At 44.7% G+C, this 24,929-nt stretch overlaps 1 protein-coding gene across 1 annotated transcript in view; it reads right to left on the reverse strand.

The window, feature by feature from the left end:
- The window catches only part of BARHL1 (BarH like homeobox 1), a 38,409-nt gene extending 18,276 nt beyond the window's left edge, over nt 1–20,133 (reverse strand). The window contains exons 1-2 of the mRNA XM_081897193.1: nt 18,875–20,133; nt 11,210–11,432 (exon numbers count right to left, since the gene is read on the reverse strand). Of these exons, the coding sequence (XP_081753319.1) occupies nt 11,210–11,432; nt 18,875–19,337 (686 nt within the window). The 5' untranslated portion in view covers nt 19,338–20,133. The remainder of the gene's footprint in view (nt 1–11,209; nt 11,433–18,874) is intronic.
- Nucleotides 20,134–24,929: the final 4,796 nt, after the last annotated feature.

Genomic DNA, 24,929 nt, shown 5'->3' on the forward strand with positions numbered 1-24,929 from the left:
AAAAAACACTTTTTTTTATTGTGGCAGGATCAAATTCTGGGAGCTCTCAGATCCGTATAGTTATCATCCTATGTATCTATGGAATGAGAGAATCAGTCCATTTCACTAGTTGTAAAAGCCTGTTCCAAGCATTCTGTCACGTTTTACTGTGACCAAGAGACAGAGCTTGAATAGACATTTTCCTGGAGAGAAGTCCTGTTAAGTCTTTGGCAGCAAAAGCAACTAAAGCCAGCTGTCTGTCTGTCTGTCTGTCTGTCTGTCTGTCTGTCTATCTATCTATCTGTCTGTCTATCTGCAGAACATCTGCTCTGCATGTAGAAGGTTCCAGGTTCAATCCCCAGAAACATCTCTAGTTAGGGCTGGGAATGTTTCCTGCTTGAAATCCTAGAAAGCAGCTGTCAGTCTGTGCAGACAGTACTGAGCTAGATGAGCCAATGGTCTGATTTGGTAGAAGAAGCTTCCTATGCTCCTTTATGAAACAGCCACATACTCAGAATGTTACTTTGGACTGCAATGGAATACATATTCACCTGGAGGTATGTTTCATTGAACGTAATGGCATTTACTCCTGAGTAAACTTTGCACAAGCAACAGTACTTCTGAAGAGTTGTGTAGGTTTTTCAACTGTTCATAATACTTCAAAAAAAGATCGAGAATAGCATTTACAAGAGTTCTGAAATTCAAGTTTGAAATTTTAAAATAAACATATTTCCCCAAGAGAACCGCAGCAAAGCTCCTATTTTTGAATGTGTGTTATCTGCATGGGTTACTGATACCCTTCCAACATTCATCCTAGATCATAACATGGGACCAAAAATGGCTTTATAGGCACAAATGGAGTGTGCTTCCAGGGGTGAAGTCAAACTTCTGAAGAATCACAGTATTTGCTGTGGCATGCAAAGAGTGGTAGCTCATAACTGCTCCTCCCTCATTGTTTTTGCTGCGATAACAGCACCAAAGTGACCTCTCCTAGGCACACACCCAGGCAGGGTGTGGTCCTGGGTGACCAAGAGAAAAAGACTTCCTCTTAGCTTCACTGATGTGGTCCAAAGAAAAACAGAACAATGCACCACCAGCTTGGCTGCAGGAGTTGCCAAAAGGTGGTGGACAAGACACCATCCAACCATCTTAGGGACTCAACTCCAGATTTGTTTAGGGTTTACTCCTTAGCCTTTTCTTCTCTTGAAAAGATGTCCCACAAGGCAGGGGTACGGATTTCCCTCCAGAGTTTACTTCTGAAGCCTTTCTCATGAATGAGTCTAGTAGAGTTTACTTCTGCTAGATGGGCTACCTTACCAGGTTGACAAGCCCCATCTGGCTCTCACTTCCCTCTGCAGCTTCTGTAGAAACTGCCTTCTTGACCATTGGGCCCACTATTGGCCTTGTCAGCTCTATCCACCAGAGACTGTCTTCACGTGCAGGGGAAGTCCCTAACACACCAAAGATTTGAGACCTTTGGCTACCCTCACCTGGTTTAGCTGGCCAGTCAAATATGTACCTGGGGTATAGCCACTGTTGCTTGCTGACAGCTTCTAGAAGCCACAGGTGAAAACTGAGTGCAGGGTGGGGTCTAAAGGTGGACTACCCCAGAAGGAACATGAATTGCCCCCCACCCCTAACACCCCATGCATCCAGAGTAGACCCATTGTAATTAATGGCCCTAAATTTGTCAAGTCCATTAATTTCAATGGGTCTTCTTTTATTAGGGTGAACATTGGATGGAAGAGAACATGGTATCAACTATCCATGGCATGGAAATTGGGTTAATTTCTGTCCCAGTATGTTGGGTCAAGATGGGGAGCACTCTTCTGAAGCACTTTGCTACAGAGCAAAGGACTGGAGGCTTTGGAGGTTGAGCCAACACAGAGAGATAACTTACAGAGAATGGAGGCATACCAGAAGCTTATGAAATGTTGAACGGCACGGAGTGAGGAATATATCATTCTCTCCCCAAACAGACTTTGAGGTTAGCCAATGAAATTGATGGGGATTGTGGCCCCAGCAAGGTTGGTCTTTATGGTCCCCGTTCAGTGGGAGGAGCTGGGGGTGGGGTGGAAATGCAGCAGTGCATTTTGAAGCAAATTAAATTATATGCATTACCATCTAAAAGAGAGGGGCTCCACAAGTCAATTAAGCTGGAGTCTAAAATTACATAAGTGGCATACTGAAAAGGGAGTTCTTACAGGCCAGCCAAAATAAAAGTACAAGGCAGAATTAATTAATTGAAATCTGCAGCAGAAGAAGTGATAATAGCCAGTAACCTAAGTGGGCTTAAAAAATAATAATTAAAGGAAAAATCAGCATGGGTTGAGCAATAGTTATTAGGTATGTGCTAATTCAGGTAGAACTTCCACATCCAGAGACAGTCTACTTCAGATGTTAGGAACAAAAATAAGAGGAGGTTTTTTGCCTTCTCAGATGCCTCTGGCCTCCTGTTTTAATAAAATGCTGGTAGGGTGGGAAATATGTTGTTACGTTTCAATTTAGACATAAAAGTCTGGTTCGAAGAAGCGAAACCAAATTAAAATAGTTGTAACAATTGTTCTGAGTTCAAGACACAACTGAGTGAGATGGAAACCAGCTCATACAATTTGTAAGGAGTTTTGATGGGACAGTGGAGCTGGAATCTATTTTTTGTTCCATTTTAATGTAACTTTTTTTTTTAAATGCCTACAGGCAGCAAACTGCATTTATGTGGCTGTCAGGTTCAATCTATAGGAAGAAATTCAAAATAAACACTGTACACACACATGTCCACACAGAAAGAGAGGAATTGATATCCAAAGGAGGAAGCAGCTTAACTGACCCATCTTCAGTTTCTCACTCAAAAAAGCATAGCAAATTATTTTTGTTTGAGTTTATTATTTGCAGAGTTCCTATTTGGGGGGTCATCAGAACCCTCTGACCTCTTCTCAGCCCAAAGCCCCCCAATAGATCACTTTATCCCATCAAACATTCTGATTAATTTGCAATCTGATCTGATACCTGCTGGCTGGGGCATAAACTCCACTTTGTCCATTGGGATTCCATTCAGAGCAAATATATGCACCTTTGCTGCACAGCAGAACCACATTGGAGAAGCAGAGTGATGAATCGAAAGAAGGCACAAGGAGAACAAACTAGGGTTACAAATTGTAGGCATTCCACACTTGTACGAAGGTGGTAGCTCAGTGGCTGAGCACCTGCCCTGCATGCAGAAAGTCACAGGTTCAATTCACAACATCTCCAGGTAGGGCTGGGACAGAGTTCCTGTCTGAAGGCCTAGAGAGCCATTGCCAGTGAGTGTAGACCAAGGGCCTAACTCAACAAAAAGCAGCACACTACATTCCTAACACAGCAATCCTAATGATTTATACTCAGAACTAAGTCCAGTTGAATTCAGTCAAGCATACAGGTAAGTTGGTTTAGAATTGCAGCTAACTCCTGTTGGACTTAATGGGGTTTAGTTCTGAGGAAATCTGCACAAGTTCTGGATAAATACCTAATGGGTGGAGCCTGTGATTGACTTTCTGTTATTTGTTTGTTTTGCTTCCTGCATGGATAGGTTGGCACGATATCTTTATTGCGTTTCTATCCCACCTTATCCCCAAAGATGCTTGGGGGGTATGTGCGCACATGATTCCCTTCCTCCACAGCCTCACAACAACTGCATGATATAGGTGGGTCAGAAAACTTTTTCAGCAGGGACCAATCCACTGTCCCTCAGACCTTGTAGGGGGCCGGACTAGATTTTTTTAAAAAATAAATGAATGAATTCCTATGCCCCACGAATAACCCAGAGATGCATTTTAAATAAAAGCACACATTCTACTCATGTAAAAACACTAGGCAGGCCCCACAAATAACCCAGAGGTGCATTTTAAATAAAAGCACGCATTCTACTCATGTAAAAACATGCTGATTCCCAGACCGTCCAGGGGCTAGATTTAGAAGGCGATTGGGCCAGATCCAGCCCCCGGGCCTTAGGTTGCCTATGCATGGGTTAGACTGAGGGTTGGTGACCGGTCCAAAGCCATCCAGTGAACTCCATGACTGGAGAATTTGAACCCTGGACCCCTTGGTCCTACTCTGACCCTCTGTAACCACTACACCACCGAGAGAAGAAATAAATCTAAATCTGCAGTCTTGCCACTACATTAAGCTTGGCTCTGATAATGTAAGAAAGTAAGAAGAGCCTGCCTGCTGGATCAGGGCCATGGCCCATCCAGTCCAGCATCCTGTTCTCACAGTGGCCAGCCAGATGCCCCCATGGGAAGCCCACAAGCAGGATCTGAGTGCGAAAGCAGCACTCTTCAGTTGCGAATCATCAACCAGTTTTCAGAGGCATACTAAACAACAAAGAGAAATGTGTATGTGTGAATCACACACACTGCCAGTTACGACCCCTTTTGAACAGAGATGATTTGGCCACTGTATGCCATGCTCTGGTAACTTCTAGACTGGATTATTGTAACGTGCGCTATGTGGGGCTGCCCTTGAAGACAACTTGGAAACTTCACTGCGTCCAAAATGCAACAGCCAGATTACCAGCTGTGGTTCCATTTAGACATCACATAACTCCTGTTTTAAAACAGCTGAACTGGTTGCTGCTCATTTCCGGGCCCAATTCAAGGTGCTCACAGTCCTAAATGATTCAGGTACCAAATATATGGAAATCTGCCTCCTTCCCTAGAGACCCTCTAAGGCCTGAGATGGGCAGGGGGAGCCCTTTGGTTAGTTCCTCTGCCCTCGGAGGCTGGGGGCAGGAAGGTGGCAGTCCAGGAGAGGGCCTTCTTTGTGGTGACCCCCAACCTGTGTAACTCCCCTGTGAATGCTGAAGGCGTACCCCTTCACCCAGATTTTGACACTTGAGGTGCATATTTTTAGGACCTAACTTATTTATGTGATTGTAGGTTGTTCTAAACTGGTTTTAGTATTGTGCTTTTATGCTGTTATCCACTCTGGGACCTTAGGGTGAAGGGTGGATAAATAATAATAATAATAATAATAATAATAATAATAATAATAATAATAACTTTTGTATGTGAGAGAAGGACCATTTGAACATCTTCTTTATTGTGCATACACAATTATTTGTGCTCATGAGCACAAATGAGCTCCCTCATCAGGGTGGTTATGCACAACTGAGCTTTCAATACCGTTTGTACCTACAAAAGTTTGGGGGTGGACATACTGATTTGTTTCTCGTCTATGCATGTAGCTTCCGGGTGAAATCCTTTGACTTTCTTCATACCACAAATACTCTGCTTTATTTTGTTTCGTTTCGGTTCTGCTTTTGCAGTGCTATATGGCGAGAGTGCCTCTCCAGCACAGCTGTGACGCAATGGCACTGGGAAAACAACCGTGGAACAACTAATAAAGTCGTGACCTTCAGATGGCCCGGTATAAATCCATCGCCAATCCGCTATTATTGTCAGTTGCAAAACAAAAAGAAAAACGGGACTCCGATCAATTGGGGGGGGGGGGAGGTGGCGCAGAAAAAGCAACGAAGCAGGAAATCGTGTGAACGAGACACAGAGAAATCTGTGCGTCTGAGAGGAAAGGGGGTGGGGAGCGGAACAAATAAATCGCTTGTGTTTGTCGCTTATAGTGGGGCTGGAACGCTCACAAAACGATAGATGAAATGGACCAGAGTTGAATGGTGAAACTGACCGGTATCTTCCAGACTATCTGTTGCCCTGTGTGTGTATCTCACGCGTTGAGATGCGGCGGTGCCAAAATGGGAAAACTCTTATTCTTTTACTAAATGGAGCTGCCGAGCGCAGGCCGGACGATGACTCGGAGCTCGGGAGCCGCCTCCTCACATCAAAAGCCGCCTCCACAATCCCTTTCTCTCGCCGTTTTGCTGCGGAAGAAGCGCTTTCAGACCTATTTTCCTGAGTAAATTATTCATCATCATAATAATTGTGTAATTACTGTAACTGCTCTTAATTATTGATGCCCAAAGCAGTAATTGGTATTTATTATTAATGGGCCAGTGTGTTATGTGCAATGTTGTGTGTGTTTAGCTTAAAAAAAAAAACAACCGGGAGAGTTTTGCTCTCTCACCCACCCACTCGCGTCGCTCTTATTTTCTCTGCCCTCCCGAATTAAACGACTAGTCTCGGCTGTGAAATAGTTTCTGCTTCTAGGGGAAATGCGGGGATGGGAAGATTGGGGTGGGTGGGAGGTAAACAGCGGGCATTAAATAATTGCGATTGGTGGGAAGAGATTTATTTACAAAAACAGGCTTCATATAAGAAAATCGAACCTTATAAAAACCAGAAACAGAAACTGGTGGAGGGAAGGAAAGGATTGAGAAAAGCACACGTGCTGAGTCTTGAAACCTGTCTGTAATGTGGGAAATGGGTACGTGCACGAGGCTGAGTGTTCAACTTCTTCTTTTCTCCATATGCCAAATAACAATAAAAATAATAGTAACTATTATTGCTGAGTTCTACTCAGAGCACGCACAGTGAAATTATTGGATTTAAATTAGTCATGTCCATTATTTTTTTGTGGATCTACTCTGAGTGGGACTAGCAATGGATACATTATTATTATTATTATTATTATTATTATTATTATTATTATGCCTTCTAAACAACTGCAGGTCTATTTAAATTGATGGACTTGACTAATTTAGCTACAGCCATTTCAACAGGGTCTACTCTGAAAAGGAGTAGATATCCCATTATTGGGATGTTTTTATGAAGAGGTTAGGGAGGAAAGTGGGCAATAAATAATTTAAATAATAATGATTATTTATTTATATAGCACCATCAATGCATATGCCACACCCCTCCTCTGAGAGTCACAAAGACATGTAACAGGTCTCCTCCCTCAAGAGCTTACAGTCAGCATTTAGCCACTGGGGAAAGGCCCGAGCCGGTTAAGAGAGAAATATTGGTAAATGCAAATTATGTGTAAACTAGTCTCTTTTCATAGGGGTTGAAGACTAAAGGGTTAAAGCCACAGGTCTCTCAGGAAAAGGGGTATTTTTGAGGAAGGGAGGCAATTGTGCTCCTAGGCAGGCTTACTCGGAAAGAAGCCTCGTTGTTTGCCAATGAGATTTAACTCTCGTGTCAGCTCCCGTGGAGAGACCGTTCACACGTTTAACTTGCTATCTGCTCATCGAGTGATGCATGTGCACATGCCAACGGACATTTCCTTTTCCATATCGCAGCATTCTACACGCTTTCTGTAAAGGCCTTTATTTCCTTTTGTTGGAGTTGCATTTATGGTTTGCCGTGAGGTTAATACTGGACTGGGAATCCGTTTTCTCCAGTCTTGGTTAGCGAGAAGGCGACCTCAATAAAAAGAACCGCAGCGTTGGGTGCAGCCATATGCCCGTTTTCACATGGAACTCAATGGGACTTATTTTTTAATAAACCGAGCTGGAACTGCCCCGCAAATCCGCCAGAAGGTCTCTTTTTCTGACTGCCTGCATACCATACGTTTAAAGAAACTGGGAACTGCTGATTGTTAATTGTGCTAGGAAGTGTAGCACCGTGGCGGGGTAAACTATAGTTCCCAGTATTCGTTTGGTGGAAGCCAAGCGCTATAACAATGCAGTTCTTTTCACGCCTGCCACTGCCTAAAATCTCTTACTTTATCAACCTCTAATTTTTAGACTTAGTTCCCGGGCGTGTTAAGAAGTCCTATTGGAAGAGGAAACTCGACGGAGTCAGATATCCATTGTGAACAGTGAAAATTTAAGTTTGACCTTGCTTTAAATGTTCTTTGACTGATATACTTTGATTTAAACGACTTTATTCCTGACGCAGATGTGGGTGTTCTCTTACCTTCGAGAAGAGCACACCTTACATGCTCAGAGGCGCCCTCGCCTGCCATTCCTCTTTTATAAATTGCTTCTGCATTCAGCAGTATTCCTGAAAATATTGGATAGTATCCTGCTGAGTTATACTCAAGGTGGACCCACTGAAATTAACCTAAGTTGGTCATTAATTTCAATGGGTCTGCTCTGGGTATGACCGAAGCTGAAACAGCCCATTGGCTCAAATTAAAACTGGAACAAAATGAGACTTCCTTCTGAGTAAACCATATCTAGCCTCGCACTGCGTGCCCCTGATTCCATGTAGGGAGTTGCCACCTTTTCTCGGCCACCCCTGCTCCTCTGCCCTTTGGCATCAAGCTGACTCCCAAACACAACTTAGGTACGTATACCTTTCCCCGGAAGGGTGATGGGTGGTGGAAAAAGCTTCCTCCGGCTGAAAAGCACGAGAGCAGCTCTAATAAAGAAAAGTTAGCAACCCTGTATGGGTGTTCTCACATTCCCTGCAGAATGAATATTCCTGCAAAGGAGCTCAGCGTTGAGGAATGGGAAGGAAAGGTATTTAAGATGAACAGTGAGGACGTTCGTATGAGGAGAGAGAGGTTGTAGCTATTTTCAGGTGGAAATTCAGCTACCTACTAGCCAGTTCAAGTCAGGCACACAATTATAGCTGAACCACTTCCCGCGAAATGTATGACTTTTTGGGATGAGGAAAGTAGGGGAAGTGAGCTGAAAATCGCGTGAATGAGACTTGCTTTGACGCAACGTCGTCTCACCGCCGTGCAAACAAATCAGAATTAATGCTCATTAAAAACAGGCGACCTCGTCTAATCTCCCTGCAAACAAATCAATAAACAAGTTGTGTTAATGTCCCCCAAAATCAGAACGTGGTACCGTCCTTGCCTCATTTACAGCTGAAATATAGCCTCCTATCTGTGCAAAGAAAAGGACAGTTCTAACCAAAGAATGCAATTAACTCCTTTTTTAAAAATCTACATAATAATAAGAGGAACGCACCTTCAAATTTGCTAAGTGCTGGTTTGAACCTCTGGCTAGCAAAAGGTGCGCTTAGCAACAATCTGAGCCAGTTGTTAAAGTGCTAATTTCCAAATGGGGAAATCTCGCTCATTTTGAAACCAGGCACTATTTCATTTCAGCACGTCTGGATTTAATAACACGCAAGTTGGTGCCGGCTAGGGAAAGAGATGGGACTAAAGCGTGGGATGATTTGCTTGCGCCTGTGAATGAATTTTACATTTACTGTAATTTCGGGATCGGATCCTGACTGTTTACAAACACCCAAACTGTGGGGAGAGAGAGGCGTTATGTTTTAAGGGGCAAGTATAGGGAAGCTTTGGTTCTCCAGACGTTGCTGGACTCCAACTCCCATCATCCCAGGACAAGTAGCCAATGTGATATATGATATATGACTGAAGCAGAGCTGTGTGGGGTGGTTTTTTTTGGGGGGGGGGCGAATTACCATGCAGAAACACAGAACTGGCTGCTGTTCCTTGCCCAAACTCGGGGTTGCTGGAAGGTAATGTGTGGAACAACTTTTTGCGTTGTATTCCACTAACCTTTACTCAGAGTAAACCCACTGACAGTGACGGGCCTACGGGAGTCATGACCGTTCAGTTCTGAGCAAAAGTGTGTCAAAATTTAGACATCCAAAGTTACCAATATGCATGGTCATCGCTGCACCATTCAGCCAGCCAATGAGGATCCAAAACCATGAGGGGACCTCAGAATCACCTCCGACTCCATTAGTGTTGGCAGAAACCATTCACACGTTCAGGTGCAAGTCAGCGAAGGCGAAATAATCCGGGGACTGTGCGTGCTTGTGTCTGTGCGCGGGCGAACGAAGAGATCGAGGACCCGTGTTTGGTCTTTTAGAGCAACCAACACAATCAGGAGACCCAGATATTCACAAACTTTCTTTGAACGTGTCAGGGCTGCACAGGTAGATATCAGGAAAAGCGCGTTTTGCTTCGGGGCTCAGCAGTTTCAGATCTGTGGGTGTTTGTGGTTTACCTGGTTACTAGACAAAACAGGATATAGGTAGCTCTGCTAATTTCACCCTCCCCGGTTCCTTCCCGTTCGCCCTTCTGGGAGTTTGATCTAGAATGTTGAGGAGGAGGAAAGAGTTAAACAGCCCTCTGTTCCCCCCCCGGGGGGGGGAGAGATGGAGATCGTTGCCCTCAAGGATTTTAATTAAAATACAAAGTAAGCGACGCCACACTAAAATGTAAGCGTGAAGTATTTTACATGCCCTTGGAACGTACAGGCTGGTTTACCTTTGCGTAAACGTGGGGAAAGACCCCCTTTACGTTCCTAGATCACCCCCCGCGCTCCAAAAAAGACTTGTAGCCAACTTTGCTCTGTCTATGCACGCACGCAACTAATATTTCGCTTGAAATACAGCTGATCATCAAACTTACCATTCATATAGCGCTTTTAAAATGTTTGTATATCTGAATCTCTTCCAGGACACCTAGAACCCTTTTCCTTTATTTTATTTATTTATTTAAGAAGACCTTTAAGAAAATTAGTAAACCAACTCTTTGGGCATTCGAATACTTTCGCCTAATAATCTGACCAAGAGTCTTGTGTAACCAAAAAACCTTGCACGCCTTTACTGTGGTACCTTGAAAGAGCTCTGTGTAGCTTAAAAGTGTGCAAGTGTCACTGCGGCATTGAAGCTAACTATATTAAAAATAATATTTTATTAGGTCAGGGGAGGGGAACCTGGTCCTTTAGATGCAGTTGGACTCTGAATCCCATCAGCGCCAGCCACCACGGTCAATGGACAGAGATGATGGGAGTTAGAGTTGGAGTACAAGGGGGGTGGGGTTAAATCTCCCAAATGCGATATATATACAGTATACACACACACACACACACACACACACACACACACACACATGCATCTTTCAAAACTAGATTCCTTCAACTAAACTGAAGCAGAAACATAATTTCTCTCTCTCTGTGTTAATTACTTTCGTAACAGCTCGAGTTTGTGGATTTGATTTTTTCCCGTCCAACGTTGGGGAGGCACAACATTTTGCCAAAGAAGTTTAAAGTAAAGGATGACATTTGTTGTTGTTATTATTATTATTATTATTATTATTATTATTATTATTATTATTATTATTAAAAAGAGTAACCACACCCTTTCCTCTGCTTTTTGCAACCCCTGAAGTAGGCTCTCCCCCCAACCTTCACCCAAAGATTTAGGATGTCATCCGAAACAAACTTTCCTGCAAGCGACAGGATTTAATTTTCGAGCATAAACTTGCATAGAACTGCGGTCTTCGAAAACCAGAGTGGGAGGAACAATACACTTTCCCAGGGTAACTAATCCGAAGTAAGGGAGGTGAAAGATGCCCCGCCTCCTCCTCCTCCTTGCCTTGCCACCCACCCCCGCTCTCTTTTTACCTTCTGTTCTGGTACCAGGTCTTTACTTGGGTGTCTGTGAGGTTGAGGGACGCAGCCAGCTCCATTCTGTCCTGCACGCTCAAGTATTTCTGCCGCTCGAAACTCCGCTCCAGTTGGGCCAGCTGGTGATCCGTGAAGGCTGTGCGGGCCTTGCGGGGCTTTTTCAGCCTCACTGGGGGGCTCTCTCTGGAACTGGAGATCTCTCTGTCCCCTTCTTCTTTCACTGAGCAGGGGGGAAGGGGGGGCGGAAGAGAAAAGGCGTTGCCACAATCAGTGCAGACAGATTAGAAGGGAAAGTCCCCTTATCAAGCGCGGGAGGGAAGACAAGTGAAGAGACCAAGACGCCTCGGCAAGGGGCGCGGGCCGCTTGCTCGTTTCTCTTGCGCAGGTCCGCGCCCCTTTCTATGAGATCCCTTTGCCTGTTTACTCGGAAGTAACTTCCATAGCTTTCTATGGGGCTTCCTCGTCAGTGAAATGTGGATAAGGTTGCAGCCTTAAGATCCTTCTTTTAGGTATGTTTACTCAGAAGTAAGGCCCATTGATAAGTCAAAGAAGTCCGTTCGTGAGCCCAATTAGGAACAGCGTAACTGTATTCTAAACCGAAGGTACTTGATTTTCAAGAGAACTAGTCACTTAATTTTGAGATACCCTCGACCTGAGATACTGAGGAGGGAGAGATATATCAATATATACCAAGAGGACAGTAAATTTAACCACACACACAAGTATCTATATGCATGCGTACACATTTATTTTATTATTAAAATTATTTATAGCCCGCCCAATATCATATCGACCTCAGGGCTGGGTTCACAGTCGTCGGCGTCAGCGATCAAGTTCAGCCTGATTTAAGTGCCTAAGAGTTAAGCAAGCCCTTGAAACATTTTCCCTTAAAATTACTTATTTATTCAAACATACTTCTAGTCCCCGAGCCTTTTCGTGCAAACCCTGAAATTAAGGGGATGTCACAGCTTAACTTTAGGTGCTGCCCAAAATGTTCTTCACTGAATAATATATAAATATTGATCTTAAAGGAAAGATCCAGCCTGGGAAGACATTCATACAAACTATCCCCACCCCCGCTTAAATAAAATAAACTCGGTGTTCATTGTGTCATTCTGGAATAGATTGCACTGTTACTTCCAGGTAAACACGGGTAGGATCGAGATGCGCATCAGAAATGCCAGGAAACTACTACTGAAGTTAGTTTTTTTCACAAAATATAGATTGCATCCTTCGGGCAAACGGATTTTTTTTTTAAAAGAAGTCCAGACAACTAGATAAACAGGAATAAACATATGGGCTTGAGATGGAGTCTCAACACGATCAGTACAATTTACTCACAAGTAACAGGGAAGACGATAGGCAAGGAAACGCCACTCAACCCAATGGGAGTTGTAAGACATGCCTAGGGTCGGGCTATACGAAACGAACCTGGAAATTTTAGAAAATATCTTATTCCTAACAAAGAGTGTCAAAAATTATGGGATGCCGGATTTGCACTCTGGTTTAAACTACAGGTACAGTACTTTAATTCGTTTTAACTGTGATCTGTAGTCAACGTTACCCATTACAGTACTCAGGCGGGACCCATTGAAATTAATGAGAGTGACTAGATCCTTTGATTTCGGTGAGGCTACTCAGAGTAAAAACTAATTGGAGACAGCTCTGATTTTGTTCTCCACAATGGAAATAAATCCGAGGTTTTTGCAACTGGAATTAGTGATAATCTGAATTAATGAATGCTAAAGTAAGTAACACACCACCTTAAATCCATACAGATTCAACAAAGCCTTTGGGTTTCAGCCAGCTAAATTCTACTCAGAGTAGACCCATTTAAACTAATTATTTTCAATAGGTCAACTCTGAGTAGCACTACCTTTGCATACAACCCAGAGAAATTTCGGTATCTGAGGCAAACGAGTCTTCCTTTTGCGGGGTTAAAAGCAGAGGAATAAACCAAACAAGTCAAATTGAATTGAATTTTAAAATTGACATTTTAATCTTGGTTTGAGGGTACCCGCGTTGTCCTTCTGAAGACGCAATGCGGACAAAACTGAGCACTTTCAAGGGCGCCAGCCTGGTTATGCACTTCTACTTGGGAGTAAGTCTCAGTGAAGTCAATGGTACTTTCTTCCCGGTGAACACACTGCCCGCCTCCCACTGATTTCAAACCAGAGCGAAGCACGTGCTGTACGGCCCCGATTCTGTGCACGTTTATTTGGGAGCAAATCCCACCGAGATCTGTCAAGCTTATCTCGAAGTAAACGCCAGGATAGGACGCAGCCTAAACCCCCTCGCCAATATTTACTGCAACCCTAAAATGCCTTGTCAGAAGAAGTAACCCTCACTGAATTCCACGAGAGTTCCTCCCAGGTAAATGGGTAGAAGACTGCAGCCTAAACGTGCGTCATTTTAGTTGCTTGAGAAATGTCCCAGCGAGTTCTAAAGGATTTATGCCTCTATCAGTGTGCTTGGGTCTCTGACTTTTCTTAAAATTCAAATTTCCCCGTTTCCCCCACAAAATCCTTATTTTCCTCCATGGTTTTATTGACTGGGTTCCGCGCCCCCTCCCCAGACTTTCTCACCTCCGCTGACAATGAAGTTTCCATCCCTGAACAGTAAGCTATGCCACCCTACCTGGGTTTACTCAGAAGTAAACCCACTGAGTTCAATGGAGCTGACTCCCAGGTAAGTGATGTCGGATCGCGGTTTTAAATGTTGAGAATTATGACAGCACCCAAATTTTGTTGCTTCAGGGATTAACTCTGAAAGAAATTGGGGCTGATCAGATTCCTCAAATTCCTAGAGAAACATCCAAAAGAAATGGTATTACAGTTGTTGTTGTTGTTGTTGTTGTTGTTGTTGTTGTTGTTGTTGTTGTTAGTTTTGGGATAAAACTGGCATTAATCAATGTATTATTGCCGCCGTCATCACCACATTTGAAGCCTGCCCTCGCTCCGAAGAGTTGCGTGTGGTATCCAACTTATCCTCACATCATCCTGCGAAGGAGGCTTGACTCAAGTCCTATCACAGAGGCCTGACAGAGGATTCGAACCCACAGCAGCCCGCTAAAGACCACCCCAAAGTAGGCGTTCCTGAGGCATTCCATCCCAAAACAAAAACAAAAACAAAGGATCGCTTATCTATCCAAGGAAAAAGAACAAACGACTCCCTTCCCCCCCTTTCTCTCTCCAGATATTTTATATATATTGAGAGGTGCAGACTTTCCCCTTCCCCCCCACCCCCAAACAGCAACCCCCTCCCTCTCTCAAGGCACATAAAGGAAAAGAAAACTGCCTCAACTTTCTGGGTTGCCCGAAAAGAAGGCTTTCGGTAGAGCTAGGTCACAATTGGAGGGCAGCCCATCTCTCTGATTGATTCACAATACATTTTGTATATATTCGGAGTAGGCAGGGAGCCTGGTGTTTGAACGGGCAAGTGAACCCAATAAGGGCAGTTGTCAAATAAAAGTAGCAAGGCAGGTCAAACTTCTGCCTTCCCCCCTCAGCTCTGATACCCCCCCCCCATTATCCCTTTCTTTCTACGTTAAATAACAGCGAATTTAAAGTGGTTTCACACTGAGCCATTGGAAGTGGGTACTAGATATTGCCAGAAATCATTAGCGCTCCCCTCTCCTTCCTTCCCTTGAACACAGATTTACTTTTTCCCCAGATCGCACGGGAGTCACTTCTGTTCAATCTGGATTGAAACCGATTCCCCCCACCCCCCATGGTGCAAGACCTATCCCTTTCGATAAAAAGGGCATTTCGGATTGATGGAAAGCAAAAATAAAGGGTGAAAGCTGGTAACTCTGAAAGAAATGGCTACGGCCTGCAGTTCCTCCCCCCTTTCTCTCGCCCACCCCCTTTATCTCTGTTCTTAAAGAGATTATGTTTATCTATAGGGTGGGGGGAAGCTGGCTCCGGTTTATATAAATTGGCCGCATTAGCTTTTTTACAGGGGTTTATGGTAAATTTCATTGTGGCAGGGTTTAGGAGCGACAAAGCTCAGCCTCCACGCGCGTTGATTTCTCTCTGTAGGAAGACAATAATCCACTTAATTGAGCCACCAGGGATATGGGAAACCCTTCAACCAGAAACCGAGTCCAGATAGGCATGAATATCTCTTAAACATGAGATGCTCTTTCATTGATAGATGGAAGGCGCAAACAAGTCTGTTTCTTCTCCTCACCCCTCCTCTCTTTATAAGAAATAAAGGGGGTGTCCTGGAATCAGTGGCACTGACCTCTACAGAATGTTTACTTTGGGGGGCGGGCGGGCGGGCGGCAAATAAATGAATTTGATATTTGAAAAGCTAAATAAGAAATCATTCCCCCCCTCTCTCAAAATAGACCCCTCTTTAGGCTTTGATGTTTAGCTTAGACTAACTAGGAGGCTAGGACAGAGAGAAAGTTGGCGCTGTGTACCTGAGGGGAAGGTGGGGGCGTTAAGGGTAGGGCCGTCGCTCAGCGGTTAAGCACCCGCCTCGCTCAATTCCTGGCATCTCTCCATGGAGGGCTGCGAATTATCTCGTGTCTGAAACCCTGGAGAGGCGCTGCCAGTCAGTGCAAAGAACTGTGAGCTTAGGAGGAAGAACCTATGTTTTTAAGGGTGATGCTGTTGGCAGAGAACCTGATTCTGGAGTTGTGATGAGGTGGGAAGAAGGGAGAAGAAGGGAGAGATTGAGAAAGTGGAGAGAGGGGTTTGTAGTTCAGGGAAGTTCCTCTGAGGAAGAGGGAGAGAAAAAGGAAGGGATGAGAGAGAGAGAAGAAAGGGGAAAAGAAAGGGGGAAAAGAAAGGGGAAATGAAGACAGAGATAAAGGAAGGAGGGAAAAGAAGGAGGAAAAAGTGGAGGAAGCGGGGGAAGAGAAAAGGAAGAAAAGGAGAAATAAAATAAATGTGAAGAAGGAGACACATCTTGATGTTATAGTTCCACGCTTCTAAATATATCCTTGATGTGGCTCTCACTGTAGCAACTCGGCCTTTAAAAACAGCAAGTAAAGAGCAAAAAAAATGTTGAATGGTAATGTAAAATGCTTTTGGGGGGGTATATGTTTGTGGCTGAAATCCAACACAATTTACGGTTGGGGGGGAATGAAGAAGGTTTTTTTTAAAAAACCCGTCTCTCTTTCTTAGCAACTGAAATTTTAATTGGTTAATGGGGGTGGGATGGGGGGGTTGGAAACAGAAAAGACCTGGACTTAAGGGCAGGAATTCCCCAGTGGGGGATCCTGCCTGGGTCCAGAATACCACCTGCCTTTTTCTACAGGCCCAGCTGTTAATCCTGGATGCGCCCACAAAATTGGAAAAGGAGGAGGAGCGCGTGGCCAAGATCCGGGCCTTTTGTATAAACAGGCCGCAGATGGAATTTTACTTTTTATATTTTTTTAAAAAAAATGTTATTGGTTTTATTTTATTTAAATTAAACCTGCATTTACTGAGCATGTTTACGAGCAAGGAAGCTACGCATTGAACCTCGCGTGCGGGAGTTTCTTCGGAGTAAACCAGCTTCGGATGGGGCTGCAAGTCGGAAGTTTTGACCGCGTCCGCGCAGAAGTGAGTCCGCTTGAGTTCAATAGGGTAAAGGGGTATCTGGATCGCAGCCATACTTGGGAGCCAGCCCCACTGAACAAAGTAGGTCTTAACTTGCAACACAGGAGATGTAATCGCGCTATTCAGAGCTACAGGAAAACCGCTATCGAAAGGGATGGCCTCCCTCGGTCCAACGAACTGATCTTTACCTGGGCCGCTTTTCCATTCTGTCAGTTTCTCCTTCCAAAGGAAACATAAAACCCACCAGGAACTGCAGAGGTCTTGCTCGTTGCAGATCCTATTCTGGCCTGGAGGAAAAAAGAGCTTCGGTTTGGAAGTCTCATCCTGGGCCGCGTTGTTTACTCTGCATCAAGCCTCCTAGATTTCAGTGAGATTTGCTTCGGAATAAAGCTGCGCCTTTCCCCGTTCCACGCAACTATGGTTGTTTCTGTTCCTATCCGGCATTTCTGTATATATATCTATATCTCGGAACAGGCTTTCTTCCTGCTTTCAGTGACTTCTGTCTAAGGCGACAAGCCAAACCGCAATGCTTGAGAGTAAGCCCCCTCCCCCCTCGCCCGCGCAACTCAATAGGATCTTACTTCTGAGTTGGCGTAGTTAGGTTTGTGCTGTCATTAAACTCCAACTCAGTCCAATCTTACGGCTGTTTCACTGGTAAATTATTCTCCACCGCCCTGGATTTCAGTTGGACTTACACGCGAGTAACCACGCGGAACTAGTCTTACGGAGTGGAAATTGAACTCATTGACGTCATGGGGGGTTGCTTCCAAGTAAACCTGAAGAGGAATGAGGCATTAAATCTCTTGAGGGTGTTACTTCTCATGGCGAGGTGGGGCAAATGGCGGGAGGAAATGACCTGGACAGGGTGGCTTTTGCGGTTAGAAAAAGCCGTATTTGTCAAAGAAAGTAAAAACAATTATTATCAGAAGGAAAGTCATTCTCTGGCGAGCACCCCCGCCAATTGTTAAACTGAAGACCTGCTTTTGCTTTCGACGTCTCTGCAAACACCAATGTATTTAATTTCGAGCTATTTCCCTTAGCAGATTTTTCTCAAAAGTTGTCATTTGTTTAACGGGACTGGCGCCATTCAAAGCCTCCTCGGCCCAGTGAACGAGGAGCTTGAAGGTCGCCGCTGCGTTATTACGAGTTCTCTCGTCGAAAAGTTTTCTAGGGAAGGGGGGGCAGACTCAAGGGGAACCACCGATCATTCAAGGGATGATTACGAATGATAGGAAATCAGATAGAGGCGAAGAGGCGAAGCTTCTGTACTGAAGTTTGGCCTTCTTTCTTATCTGCCTGACAACTTGTATTGATCTGTGTGTCAAAAATCATTCGTGTCGCAACCTAACGAATTTGATAATATTGGTACCCCGTCCATCTCATTTCAGTAAATCCAGTCTATATGGGGTGGGGTCGGAATGCCTTTTCTCCAGAGTAGAATCAACTTTAAATCAGAATGCAGACCAGAATATCCTGGTGACTATAGAAACACTCGGGCTGCAACCCTTATACCCACTTTCCTGAGAGTATATCCAATTGAGCTCAATGGTTTTTGCTTCTGAGGAGACATGGAGGAGGATCGCTGGCGCAAATAAGATGGAAATAACAATCGAAACAGGCAAGTGGTTGGGTTATGCGGAGTTAAATGCGCAAATAAAGAAGTTTCGTATTTATCTCCGCCAGGTTCTCATATTAGCTTCCTTCCCTCCAAATATAATATTTTTAGCAGAATTCGGAACTTTACAGATTGAACTGACGACAGAAACAAAAAGAACAAGAGGAAATACCCCAAATCAGGCCAACCGAATGTTATCCTGTCCTTCATCCTCGAACCTTCCGAGAGAGAAAGAGGGGGGGGGGAGTGGGGATAAGAAGAACTTGCATGTCCACATGCACCTCTGAATACCAGATCCCGAGGACTAGCAACACGCGGGTTTGCTGTCCGGAAGCCGCTGGTAAGCTAGATCGACCAGCTTTGGTTCTTAGGAGATACCCCAACGGGAAGTGAAAACTCTATTAGTATGTGCGCGCGAGTGTTACTCGTTCAGAAACAGAGGCTCATTCAGAAATCAGCAGGCGCTAGTATGGAGTTAGGAAAAACTCTCCTTACCTTTGTATTCTGTGTCCGAAGAGGAGTTGCTGCTGTTGTTCTTGTCCATCTTCTCCCGGAAGTCCTCTCCGGATTTGGGGGGAATCCGAACCGGTGCCTCCTGCGCGCTCTGTCCATTGCTGCTGGAATATGGGGCGCAGGCTGCCAAAGGCTTGCAATCGGCCAAGATGTCCCTGATTAAGAAGGAGGAGGTGACTGTTCTGGATTGTGAAGGGGCCAAGATTTGCCCCGCTTGGAGGTGAGACTCCAGCCCCACTGCCACACCTTGTCTCTGGGCTACTGCTTCCAAGCACTCCCTCCCGGGAGAGTGGGGCGACGGGCAGCCGCTGCTGATTTCGGAGCGGGGACTAAGTTCCAAGGGGGAGCGTCCTTCCCCCATGAGCTGTTCCCCTTTGGGCACGGCGGGGCTCCCGGCTCGGTGGGACAGGATGGAATCGATCCCAAATCCGTTGGCACCTTCCATGCCTTTCAGGGTGACATTGACCAGCCGGTGTCCGGATTAGGCTCGAGAAGAAGGAGAGCGACCTTGCAACTGCGGGACTTCGGATCCAAAGTTAGTGCAGCAACAATCGCCGGTCCGTATTACGATCCCAAGGCGCTGTCCCTCTTGAAAACCTGCAGTCAAGCTAGCTGCAGAGATGAGGGGAAGGAGACAAGGGAGAGAAAGAGGGGAAGGGAAGACAGGAGCCAGAGTAGGGGTGGCGAAAGTGAAACTTTGCTTGCAGGGAGAAAGATCCCTAATCTGAACTATTCGCAATCGCCACCGCTAACCATAGATCCATCAGCCCTAAATTATAGGAAATGACTTAACCAAACAATGAACTTTTAAAGAGTCCATAACAAGATTTTCTTTTTTTAAAGAGCAGTGAATGAGGCAAGCGAGAGGCACGGATTACAGAACGAAGAGCGAGCTCTCCTTTTCGAACCAGCGCCTAAGGAAAGGGAGGTTTCAGGACCGCGGACAGCGCAGGCGATCTCTGTTCGAGGTCCGTCTCTGCTCAAGAAGGCGAACGCGCTAAAAACAGCAGGTTGGAATGACGTTTCAGCACCTTTGAAAGCGCCTAGACTGGAGGGTCGGGACCACGGCCGCGCCACCGCCTCCCATGGTCGCCTTCCGAAGCCGCCTTGCCTGCAAAAGTCCCTGATGTTGGAGGCGAAGTAGGAACGCCGCGTTGCTTTCAGGACCAAGGACAGCTCAGCTCCGCCCCGCGGAAAGTGCTTCCCTTTTTAATCAGCGCTCACACCTCTCAACTTGCTGGGTTTAGTTTGGAATTCTTCTTCTCCTTCTTCCTCCTCCTCTACTTTTTTTTTTTAAACCAAGAACCCAAGTTCACGTGCCTCACTGCCTCTCTCCTGATTGGCTGGCCAGCTTTTAGGGTGATGTCACACACATGCCACACACCAAGGAAACTTGATCGCTCCTCGGTTTGATTAAAAGAGACACTGAATTAATTACAGCCCAGATCCAACTGTTAACCGGCAATTTCCACCCTGTTTCCTATCATTACGCCACTGATGAAGTTCTAAATAGGGTTATTAGCAATGCGGTGGTGTGCGTGCGGGGGAGATCTAGTGTGTGTGTGTGTGTGAAGTTGGGTGCATTTTTAAAACTGCTTATTTTAGGTTCACAATTAGCTGAATCATTGTCTCCCTTTATGCGCGCTGATGAAAGTTTTGTTTTTTTTAAAAAAAAATATTACCGTGTGCGCGTTTTCACAGAAAAAGGATAATTATATAAGGACTCAGCAAAAGCCAGGCAAGCGATTTTTTAATTTTTTAAAAAAACAAACTTAAGCTCTTTGAAATTGTTCTAACATTCCCGCCCCCACCCCCGCCAAAAAAATTCCATTTGGCGCCCTTACCTTTTCCTCAGCAAAACATTTTCTATAATCGGCGACACTCTATCTGGCCTAAATTGGAAAGATTAAGAAGAATCCTATTGATTATTGTATTCTTAAAAGAGCGAGCGAGCGTCGAATTTCGCAGCTCTGTGTATTGTTACTCTAAAGAAAATCCCCCGGACTGGGGTTGGCCCCAACTAAGTCGCTTTGGATTCCAGCCTTAGCTGGTGTTTTGTAAACGGATGGTAGATGCTTCGTGGTTTGTGTAAGAATTAAAGCTACGCGTATAACTACCTGGGAGTAAATCCCACTGGACTCAGTGAGTCTTGTTTCCAAGTAAATGCATACGATTTGGCTGTGTTTATTGGCAGTGGCTGGTTCATACGGTGGTAATAATACTTGAGGAAAAATCCAAGATTTTGATCCTAAATTTGAACTTAGGAACGAAGCATTCTCCGACATGTAAATGTATTTATTTAGTTATTTATTTTTGTATCCACACATTTCATTTGCACAGATGTTCTGTTGAACCCAGAGTGGCATCAATCACACACCAATAACAAACACACGGTCGGTTTGGAAAAGATAAAAAGTCCCAAGAATGTCAAGGGAACTTGTTAAAAAAAAAAAAAAATCGGGAATATTTCCAACCTAGTTTGTTGAAGTTATTGACACTCTGGTGGTGAATTCTCAGTTCAGGATTCTTAACGAGATGCCCGTTCATTTGAAACCAAGAAGGCTTTACTAAGGGACTAGAAAAGATCCAGTTGCGTCGACAGAAAATAAGATGGTCTGTGGGGTCTTTTACTGTAATTTTTAGATGTCTTAAACTGAATTTAAGATTGGAGGAGGACCACTTCCATTCAGATCATCGCTTTCTTCCACGTTTTGAGATACCGGTTATACACCACCAACCTTAACTACCGCCACCCCTTTTTTTACAGCCTTAGAACCGACTACGTTCCGGGGCGCTTTCCTCTCAACTCCACTTCAGAAGGCGCGCCAGAGACGCCGCCACGTCGCTCAACCTCTCTGGAAGACAGCTCGAAGTCAACGAAAAATATGGCTACATTAAAGTCCAAAAGAGCCTTTGCATGATTTAGTGTGATCTCCCCACCCCCGTGTCCGCCCCCGAATAATATCCTCTCAGGAAAGAGACATCAGATCGGCCTTCTCTGGCCTGATAAAAGACCTACCGGATTCTCCCAGGAAAGTTCACACGCATAGAGATTCCAACGCATTTTTAAAGGGGATGGAAAAGAACAGTAAAGGCATGAGAGGAAAAGGGCATGTTTTTGGGAGGACCTGGATTGTTAAAACGAACAAATAAACAAACTAACAAACAACAATAAGCCCACGGTACAGCTTTTATGTCTCTAGGGTTGTAAAACACACATCGAAATGAACACCAATCCCCCTGAAACTGACCAGATTCCAGAAGGAATGAGTCCTAAAGCAGTCTCCCTCTCTACATAAAAAAAGGGTGATTTGTGTTGATGTTTCCTGCCCACAGGCCAATCCGAGCAATGTTTTCCCAAGGAGTAAGTCTCGCTAAATTCAGTGGGATCATGGCGGCGTTAAAGCCTCCTGAGTTGACGTGCAGAATATAATTGCACCCTAAACCTTCCTGGTTCTTAATAGTGTTTACAAGGAAGTAAGCTCCATTGATCCCAAGGGCCATGCTCCCCACTAGAACTTAGGGAGTTTTTTTTTTTTTTAAAGTCAGCAATCCTAACCCCACTTACCTGAGAGTAAGACCCATTGTATTCAGTCAGACTTACTTTTGAGTATACGTGGTTAGGATTGCGCTGCAAGGCCTCGCTGAGACGTACTAACAAGTGCTTAGAACTACAGCCCTGGACCCGATCCTGTGCTATGATATTTCTATTTGGCATTCACCCCCAGGCTGTTATTTTATTTCGGTCCCCACCCCCACCGTCCAATTCTCAATTTATCTTTTTTTTAAAAACAAAACAAAACAAAACATTTCCTTTCTTCCTCTCCTCTCAATTTATCTTCCCCTTCTTTCTCCCTCTTTTCCTCTGGACTCTCCGCCTCTCCGAGACGGTCCCTTTCGACTCAGCAGCTTGCGAGCGGCCGCTGAAGCGGCCGGGGAGGCGCTCTCTCGGCGGGAGTTGAACTCTTTCCCTAGAGGGGGGGCCCTAGGACGGTTGCAAGCTGTCGGAGGGCGTGGGGAGGAGAAGGAGGGGAGGAAGGGGGGGGGAGCCCGGCACCAACTGACGGGCTGTTGGAAGTTTCTGCTCAGACTTTTTTGTTCCTGCAGACAGACTCTCCATCCATAACCCCCTAACACAATAGGAAAAAGCGCGCGGGTGTGTGTTGATCCTTCCTTGTCTTGTGTGTGTGTGTGTGTGTGTGTGTGTGTGTGTGTGTGTGTGTGTGTGTGTTCCTACATTCTGGATCTGCCCTCCCAGCTGAATCACGACCTCCGCTTTTCAGCTCCCCCTTGATCCACAACGCAGTAAAATCCACAAAGCCACGCCTTTGAAACTGACAAGGTTTTAATAAATTTCAAAGCTGTAACCTAAGCTTTTCTTGATGGCTGCATTTAATCGTCGTCGTCCCCACCCCGCTCTTACACACACACACACACACACACACACACACACTCCTGTATCCTTGCTGGTTGAAAGTGGATCACATGAGCCGCTTGGGAGGGCAGGATGAGACTCAGCCCGAGGAACAGGATCTGAGCAGAAACCACCGTAGCTCAGTGGCAGAGCACCTGCCTTGGAGACGGAAGGTCCCAGGTTCTAATCCTGAGAGCCGTCTCTAGGTAGGGCTGGGAGGGATCCTGCTCGGAATACTGAGCCAGATGGACCAATTGTGGTACTCGGCCAGCTTCTTCCTATGTTCCTATGCACTTCGGATGCTTGGCTCCGCAGTTGTAAATGAGACTCTTTTCTTAGGAACTTTCCTCTTCAAGGAAAGCAAGTTAAGTTGTGGCCTGGACTGTAAGTTTCGTGAGGAAATAAAAGTGTAATCCATTTCATTTTTTGTTCTCCCCAAAGAAAAAAGGGAACGTGAACAAGACGTTCCCCAGCCAGCTCGGGACTCAACCGTCTTCAAGGCACTTGCGATAATAATAATAATAATAATAATAATAATAATAATAATAATAATAGATTTGCTTTTACAAAGAGGGTGCGTGTGCCAAAATTCCCTTCAATTCCCTTATACGCACCAAATAAAAGCAAATATTTTCCGTTGATTTAGCATATTTCAGTCCTTTGGACTTATACGTGAAGTGTTTTTTTAAATAAAGTATTTTTTTATTTTTTGGAAATCCTCTTCCACCCCAAATGTCATTAGGCAGTACAACGCGGTCTCCCCAAGTGGCACTTCAGGTTAAGGAACTTTTCCGACGACAGGAGTTTGCAATTCTAGGCGCTTCTAATTAGAAGTAAGTCCCATTGAATTCAATGGGGCTTACTCCCGGAATACGTGGGTATATTTAGGACTGCAACCTCAGAGTCTAACTGAACTGCAAAACTCTTCAGGTTAGTGACCGTTCCTGCACCTCACGCTCCCCTCCCCGCCTATTCTTATATACCGCTTAGTACTCAAACAAGTCTCTAAATGGCTTTAAACAGGGTAATAAGTTGTTAGCGTTTCATAAACTACCTCTTTTTACTTACTGCACATAATATTCCTCTTAGTGGGTCTTACCTCTGAGTAATAAGCATCCGGTATACATGGTATTATAGTACTAATATACAGACTGGGTAATTAGCAGAATGGGATTCTATTGAGGGGGGGTAGAGAGTTATCTTTTTGTGAACCCTTATAGACTGGCTATTAAATAGGTGTATATTACAAGTTTATCATTATCAAGATTATCATCATTATTACATTTATTACTTGCCCTTCAGCAGGTTCCAGAAGTGGTTACAACAATTTAAAATCGAAAATTTAAAAACAATCAAAACACATTACAATCACAGGTATAGGGTGTGAGCCCTGCAAACACAAATCTCAAATGTATAGTAAATGAAAATATATCACGACATTTGGTCCAGTGCCAAGACTTCTCCGATGTGTGGAGGAGTCATGTTAGTGATTATAGAATTGTTCCGGTCCGGGCATGAATGAAAATGCGCCCCCTCCTTTTTCTAGGCTAGACAGGAGGCCAACTAGGCTAAAGCTCTGCACTCCTGGTGGAAATATTTTTCTTTTTAACTGGGAACGAGAAA

Source organism: Podarcis melisellensis, assembly GCF_964234715.1.
Source record: "Podarcis melisellensis genome assembly, chromosome: Z".
NCBI lineage: Eukaryota > Metazoa > Chordata > Lepidosauria > Squamata > Lacertidae > Podarcis > Podarcis melisellensis.